The sequence below is a fragment of the Phasianus colchicus genome, chromosome 2 (assembly GCF_987193195.1).
Source record: "Phasianus colchicus chromosome 2, bPhaCol1.hap1.1, whole genome shotgun sequence".
NCBI classification, from domain to species: domain Eukaryota; kingdom Metazoa; phylum Chordata; class Aves; order Galliformes; family Phasianidae; genus Phasianus; species Phasianus colchicus.
The window spans coordinates 88141440-88149792 of record NC_143437.1 but is presented as its reverse complement, the minus strand read 5'-3'; the positions used below and the strand labels follow the sequence as shown (position 1 = coordinate 88149792).

The 8353-nt window shown below is 43.4% G+C and overlaps 1 protein-coding gene across 1 annotated transcript; it reads right to left on the bottom strand.

Annotated features, from left to right (window-relative positions):
* Positions 1-573: 573 nt before the first annotated feature.
* Positions 574-8107, bottom strand: LOC116240399 (glutathione S-transferase 3). Its single transcript, XM_031610751.2, has 7 exons — positions 7952-8107; positions 7124-7229; positions 4343-4394; positions 3263-3395; positions 2761-2902; positions 2059-2190; positions 574-1330 (listed from the first exon to the last, which is right to left on the bottom strand). The coding sequence occupies exons 2-7, from the start codon at positions 7208-7210 to the stop codon at positions 1187-1189; spliced, it is 690 nt and encodes a 229-aa protein (XP_031466611.1). The 5' UTR covers positions 7211-7229; positions 7952-8107; the 3' UTR covers positions 574-1186.
* Between the last annotated feature and the right edge of the window lie 246 nt (positions 8108-8353).

Here is an 8353-nt window from a genome sequence, read left to right as displayed (position 1 = left end):
ATCTTACTATTCTTCTGGCTTTCATAGCGCTGAGAACTTCAGCTCCTCTGAAGCTGTGAGACAGCTCCTTAGCGGGCAATTTGTTCATCAAGTATTACTCAAGTATATTTGCTGCATTACAAGTCAAGAAGCATCCCATTTCTCAACATACAGCCAACTTGCGATAGCAACCTATTAAGCAACCCTTCCAACCAGTTGTCATTTACTTAAATGATTAAAAACATTTGCCATTCCTTTGTGCTGAAATTACGGATTCCATCTGCTGAAACGGCAGATTAAAAGTAACAGAGAGAGGAAAATACCTAACATTTTGAGTTTGGGAGTTATTAGAGCTTAGGTAGGAATTATACCAGGTTCATGTGATGGTTTACCACCTACCATCTCCTTTCTTTGGTTTATAAATGCAAAAGAAATGTTTTTTCATGAATAGGTTGATAAGGATCTTGATAAAGATTTTCATTTCAGATTGATAAGGATCTCCTTCAAATCAAGCATAAAGAATATATCCTCAAAGACAAGTTACAACCATTTGCAAACCTCAACCTTCATTCATGAGACAAACATGACAACAAGCACTTGTAAGAATAATGAGTTTATTTATTAGAATAGGTCTTCTAGGTAGGCCAGTTATAAACATAGGACATTTGGCAGTCATTTTATTTCCCGATTCAGTAATTAAAATGCAGCTTAGTTATGAAGGCACACCACTGGTAACATCAGTAACATCCAATATGTCTGGCAAGAGGAAAATCTCTGTCCTACATTCTTTAAAAGCTGTTTGTTTCATTTCCTAAAGTTTATCTAAAATCACCAAGGACTTGAATCAAAACTAATCATACAGAAACATGATCTGGACCCTCAGAGCTACTACAAGATGCTGGAGTTGTCAGTCAGCAATTCACACTTCTTTCACTTTTATTTTCCCCTCTTCTGGTGAGACTGCTGGAAAACAGCACATCTGCCATTTCAATCGGTAGCAATTACCAGAAAAATCTCAAGAATGGATTAGTAGTAAAGTGTTATACTAGTAAGCAAAATACGTGTATGCTGTATTTTGTATCAGAGAATTCAAGGTACTGCTCATTACAACTACTTTCAAATGCCTCCTCACCTTCCCTGCACAGTTTAGTTATGCCATCTGGTAGCTCTCTTCAACTAAGAACAGCCCTTGTTTTAGACAAGCATGCTAATTTGGTTTTACATCATAATACATACGGAGAACCCTCCTCACAGTCTCCACGTATTTATCATCAGAAATAGGTTTTCTCTTGCTCCCAGGTGCTAGGAACTTCTTGATTGTGGGGATGCTGCTTATCCTTTTTTTAAATGCCTAAAAGGGAAATAGTAAGAACATTTCATTTAAAAAGCAAAGTAACATGAGAAAACACACATTCATTTGTGTAATCGGAGGATTTGACTGAAGAGGGGAGCACTGACAGAAACCATTAAGTAAATAGTATCAGCTGCTGCTGGAGATTCTGCTAACGATACATGTCCAGTTCTGCTCCATCAGTACAGGAAATACTGATGAGACCTCTGCCTATATTCATCTCAGTATTCCTAATGAAGTCATTAACATCCTTTAAAAAGTGGTTTGCAAATGCAAGACAAAAGAAATACCATCTTAGCTATGGATAAATTTACCCTCTCTCACCCCAATCTCATTTTAAATAGTGATTAAACAGCCTTCCACCTTGTACTGAGATATGATGATGTGGAAATAGTTATTTGTGGTTTCAGATGTGTATTCTTCTCAAGCCATATCTTAATCTAGAAAATACGTTCTGCTTCTGGCATCATAGAGCTGATAAGAAGGGGGAAAAAAAGCAACCAAAGAAAAAGGAGAGTGGCTTTCTTCAGGCCTTATAGGAATTACTCTAAACAATAATACATTCTGTAGATGAATCCTATTAGGATGTTCATCCTAAAGCAAGCAGAGCAAGACTACAATAAAAGAGGAGACACTCTTTGTCTTATGGAACTGTCCACACAAAACAGACTTTGAAATGTCTTTCTACCATATCTCCAGCCATAGAGTATATTGTTAATGTAAATCACCTGTAACAGAGGAAATCCTGAGAGAGCATCTGACTTCTTCTCTTCTAGCATTAAAATGGCTTCAAGAAGATGAATATCTGCCCAGCTGAGACGGTTGCCAACAAGAAAGTCCTGGCCATGGTCTTTCAAAACCTAGAGGTGTTAGAAATGAAAATGTTCCAAAGTGGATAAGCAGATGGAATTATCTTTTCAAAATGCTCAGGTACACCTTTGGTAGCAATTCTGTTCTATTCACCTTTCCCTCCCATGGCACTAGGGATACTCCCAGAGTGGGAGATGTTAGTTCAGTGCCTGCAATGCCTGATCAGTTTATCTGTGAGCAGTCCTCCCAGCAGCAGTCTGGAATCCCAGGGTTTCTCTTACTCATCCTTCCTTCCTATTGCCCTAGGTAACACCACACACTATATCATACTGGAATTTACAGACTAAGAAATCTTTATATACATATATATATATATATATATTTAATTCTGTTACAGATTGAATGAAAAAATAGAGATCAGCAAGATAAACACTGGGATCTCAACTTGGCCTATGCATCAGGCCATTTAGATTAGAAAACTTCACTGCCTGGAAGTGCTCCTCCTACATCTGCCTGGGGAAACTTAAAAGCATTTTTGAAACTGTAGTAATAACTCTTTGTTACTGTGGTTAAAATAAAAATAAAAATGAAACATAGGAATAAATGATTCTCCTACATACCTTTTCATATGCTGGGAAGTACCTGCTTGTAGCCTTCTGAACTACAAAGGCACATTGTTTCACCTTATCCTCAGCTGATAAGAATGGGAAACTCAACAAGAAGCCCATAAGGTCATCTGTTCCCCCAACATACATGTCAATCCTTAAAAACAAACAACAAAACTTAAATAGACCGGTGCCTCCACAAGCACAGATTTGCACAGTGTTAAAGTTGAATTTCCACATGCAGAAATAGTTCAGTATTTAGTCACCCCTTGAATACCTCTGTCAAGTTATATTCATATTTTACTAGACAATGGGCCTACATATCAAGTATTTTTTATGTTGAGATAAATTGATCAGAACAAATTAGTTGGGTTGCAATTAACTGTGGCCTCTCAGTCTCACTGCAAATTACACATCACCAAAGCAAAGGTGGCTCTCTGAGTATGCAAATATACAGTTTATTCTACATGTATCTAAGCTACTATAATAGTTCAAGAAGAGAGTACTGGTACAGTACAGGGCTCTCTCCTTCAGGTCTTTCCCGTAGAGATTGTATTTCCCTGCTATGTAGTTGAGGATGGCTCTGGTCTGCACCAACTTCATCCCATCGATCTCCACCATGGGCACTTGCTGGAACATGAGAACTCCACCTAAAGAAATAGAAAGCCACACATTACTGTACTGGTACCTCTACGTCAGATAAGAAGTGTCATTTTTATGTTGAGCTTGCTCTAGGGAGTCTTTTTATTAAACTGGCATATTTCCATGCAAACAGTAAATTAAGACTAATTAAAGTGAAGAATGGAATAGCTGTGGGTTATTAACCTTGCTTTAAAAAAACCAAAGTTCAGAGAAAGTGCAGGTAAGGCTGTGTACAACAGCTCTTATGCTGAAATAGAAATATAATTTGGACAATCATGACACTAAACACATTAAGTAAGAAGCTTAGTTGACATAAACTAATTGTAAATACATAAAAATGTATTTATTTCCTACTATTAAAATACAGATGAAGCAAATGTTAGATTATAAAATCTCTTCCTTATAACCTGTATCTTAAGCTAAAGCAGGGCATTCCATGGACTTTTAGGATAAGCATGTGCAAGTTGCTGACGCCTGGAATAAGGTTGTTGGACAACATTCCCATGGGATTAACTTCACAATGCTTCTTTCCTTGGGAATGAGAATCTAAGAATCCTGGCAAAGCTGTTTCAAAGAAAGACTTACAAACACTCAGAGCCCACTATATTTTATGGCCAACTGACAAACAACTGCTGTAATGCTGAAGACTCAGAAAGAAGTCAGGCCAGCCAGAAACTGCACATTCACCTAAGGTGAATTTTTGCCAACAAAGTTTTGGCAGCAGCACATACAAACAAACCAGCCAAGAGGACTGCAAAACTGCAAGTTGGAAGGACATTCAGTTTTCAGTTGTGCCTGCCCACATGTGGAAAACATTCAGTCTCTGCAGCTGCTCAAAGCTCTGTTCTAATTCCCTCTTTTCCATGTGGAAATCAGTCCACACAGTCTTCAACCTTCTTCTCTGGGACCGAGCGGAACCTGCTCACACTTATCTTGAGGTCTCATATGTACTCACTTTGCAGGAGTTTCTCATACTGCTCTCGTGTTTCCAAAAACACTTCTTCAAACTGGAAAAGAAAAAAAAAAAGTATAAGAAAGAAAAGAATAGGGAAGAAAAAGAAATGAGCACCTTTACACATTTCTAGAGCACACAAACTTGGGTGGTGCTTAACAAAGAAGACAATACACACTCTGGTCCCTACATTCCAGACATGGCCCTAAGGGAGAAAAATTCAGGGGCAGAAGCACTGGCAAAATCTCTTAGAATCATAGAATTGCTTAGGTTGGAAAGACCTTAAGGATCATCAAGTCCAACCACAGCCTAACCATACTACCCTAACTCCAACAACCCTCTGCTAAATCATGGCCCTGAGCACCACATCCAAACGGTTTTTAAACACATCCAGGGATGGTAACTCAACAACCTCCCTGGGGAGCCCATTCCAGTGCTTAACAACCCTTTTTGTAAATAAGTTTTTCCTGATATCCAACCTAAGCCTCCCCAGGCACAACTTGAGGCCATTTCACCTCGTCCTGTCACCAGTGAGAAGAGACCAACCCCATTCTTGCAGTAAGCACCTTGCAGGTATTGAAAGAGAGCAATAAGGTCTCCCCTCAGCCTCCTTTTCCCCAGACTAAACAGCCCCAATTCCTTCAGTCTCTCCTCATAGGGCATATTCTCCAAGCCCTTCACAAGCCTTGTTGCCCTTCTTTGTTCCTGCTCCAGCTCCTCCATGTCCTTTCTGTACTGAGGCACCCAAAACTGAACACAGCACTCGAGGTGAGGCCTCACCAATGCCGAGTACAGGACAGAATTACTTCCCTAGTCCTGCTCTCCACACCATTCCTGATACAAGCCAGGATGCTATTGGCCTTGGCCACCAGGGCACACTGCTGGCTCATATTCAGCTGACTGTCCATCAGTACACCAAGATCCCTTTCCATCAGGCAGCTTTCCAGCCACTCCTCCCCAGACCTGTAGGGTTGTCTGGGGTTGTTGTGACCTGACACTTGGCCCTATTGAAACTCATACAGATAACCTTGTCCCATCGACCCAGTCCATTCAGGTCCCTCTGTCGTGCCTTTCTCCCCTCAGGCAGATCAACACTCCCTTCCAACTCGGTGTCATCTGCAAACTTACTGAGGGTGCACTCAATGCCCTCGTCAAGATCATCAATAAAGATGTTAATAGAAGCAGCCCCAGTACCGAGCCCTGGGGGACGCCGCTTGTGACTGGCTGCCAACTGGATTTAACTCCATTGACCACAGCTCTTCGGGCCTGGCCATCCAGCCAGTGTTTCACCCAGTGAAGCATACGCCCATCCAAACCGTGGGCAGCCAGCTTCTCCACAAGAACGCTGTGGGGGACAGTGTCAAAGGCTTTCCTGAAGTCCAGTTAGACCACATCGACAGCCTTGCCTTCATCCACTAAGCGGGTCACCTGGTCATAGACCGAAATCAGGTTTGTCAAGCAGGATCCACCATTCATGAACCCATGCTGACTGTGCCTGATCTCCTGGTTCACCTTTAATTGATCCATGATGGCTCTCAAGATTATCCGTTCCATAACCTTCCCTGGCACTGATGTGAGGCTAACAGTCTGAAGCTACCAGGATCATCTTTCTGGCCCTTTCTGACACACTTGCCAGTCTCCATTTCACCAGGACATCCCCGGTTAGCCAGGACTGCTGAAGAATGATGGAGAGTGGCCTGGCAACCACATCTACCAACTTCCTCAGCACACTAGGGTGCAATCCATCTGGCCCCATGGACTTGTGAATGTCCAGCTTTTGAAGCAGGTCATGGATTATGCAGGACTTATTCTGTTCCCCATTTCTATCTTCCAGAGCAAGGTGCTGTGTGCCCTTAGTTTGAGAAATGCTGTTAAAGGCAATCCCATAGAAAATCTGGCATTAAGAACCAGAGTGAGGATGTTTTATTTGGTACTGAAGAGGGAATTTAATCTGAGACATTCAACAGGACAGAGCAGGCTGTCCTTAGAGTGCTTTCTGATATGTGGAAAAGAGCTCTGCAGTGCAATAGGTTGATATGGGAGCAAGACAGGAACAAATTCTTAGAAAGTTAAAACAAATCCTTTGCAAAATGATGCTCAGTAATTATGCCAAGCAGGAAGTTTAATGCGTATTTAGGACATCTGAAGATGAATTATTCACCAGATGAAAAACGAACAGATGCAGAATTGCCTGTGATATGTATGATGTAGTTATAATCACTGTGGTTGAAGATGGCTGTTAATTATGGAGGGAATCAGTTCAAGATGAAGACACCAATGTTAGGCATCTACGTGTACGTGTTTGCACGTGCCATACATGTGTAAGTTGCTGTTACAGTCATCTTGTTCACTTCACCCTGCTACATCTTCCTATATGGTGCAAGCAGGACAATGTAAGGATGGAAGGAAAACATAAAAATCCACAAATGAGCATTCCAACCAAAAAGATAAAGACCAGACAAAGCAAATTCATTGCTGTTTGCCTTGGCGCACATTATATTTGTTATGCCCAGAACAAATATATCATTAAGCTCAATAGTGCTGGGTAAGGAACTTTAAGAAGGCTTAATCATTAATTGTTCTTGGATTAAGCAGTTTTGGATGGTAGTGTCACGTTTGAGAAGAGATGGAACTTAAAACTTTTGCGCACCTAAACCGACTGCATTAAATGAATAGCCAGTGCTTCTTATTGCATCTAGGGGTACTTCTTTGATTAATGACCCATGTTCTGACTCACAGACAAGCCTAAAACACACAGAATAATGTTAGAAAGATGGAACAAACCTCGACCCCAGCTGCAGCCAGCAGCCAGCGGACCGACTCCATTTTGCCTCTTCCATCAAAGTAGTAGAGTACAGGTTTTGCAGCCATGGCTTCAGACTTCCTTTACCTAACAATGTAAAAGAAATCCATTAATAAACGATTCAAAAAATGGATGGCTCTTGGAATACTGGTTCACAAGTCACCCACAGGACAGAAAATTGGGTTAATTTCAGACAAAACGTTTCAGTAAAGCTGCTGTACAGACTTGGTTTTATTGTGGCATGGTCGCAGCTCTTTGATTCCCCCCAAGCCCTGAAAAAGGGAGGTCAGATGCTAAGCAGGAGATAACAAGAGTTGCCACTGAGTACATCAGCAGAAGTGTTAACAGAGCCACAGAATCTTTAAGGCTGGAAAATCGTAGAATAACAGAATCAGAGAATCCCCAAGGTAAGGTTGGGAAAGACCCCCCCAGATCACCCAGTCCAGCCATCCACCCGCCACCCATACATCCCCACTAAACCGCGTCCCCAGAACCACACCGAAACGTTTCAGGACACCTCCTGGGACGGTGACCCGCCACCCCCGGGCAGCCCGCGCTGGCCTCACCAACGCGACTGTCAGCACTGAGTTACTCCGTCCATCGCCGCTAACAGCCACGTTTCCAACCAAGCGACATAACGGTTCTCAGAGGCTTTCCAAGCCGGGCCTCCCTCGTGTCAGAGCAGCAGAACCACCCGCGCACGAGCACGGGAAGCCGTTCGCAGTCCCGGCTGGACACGCTCCCCGAGAGCCGCTCCCCGCCCGACGCCCCGCACACCCCCCGCCTCGCAGGGCCGGGGTCGCACGTACCCGCGCCGCGGATCGCTGCCCAGGAGCCGGCGGGTTCGGAGCGCACGGCCGCGGGACGCTGAGTGTCGCGCAGAGCGCGGGGCGAACGCTCCGAGCCCTCCCGGTGCCGCCCCCCAAGGCAGGGCGGCCGGCACGGCCCCCCGCTGCCCGCCAGTGGGAAGGCTCTGCTTTGCATAACGCGCAAGGCCTGCTGGGTGGAAAGCGGAGCGAGAAAGAACGTTGACGTGCGCCGAGTATTTTAGAGCAAAAGCGTTTAGACCTGAAATAGCGCTGAGAGGTTCTTCTTCCGTCCGTCTTCTGGAGCTTTCAGACCCACCGTATGTCACCATGATCTTGAAGACATCAAGATATTAGCCCTTATATAGCTCTAGGGAAGGCTTGTAGCTCTGGATGTGAGGGCGA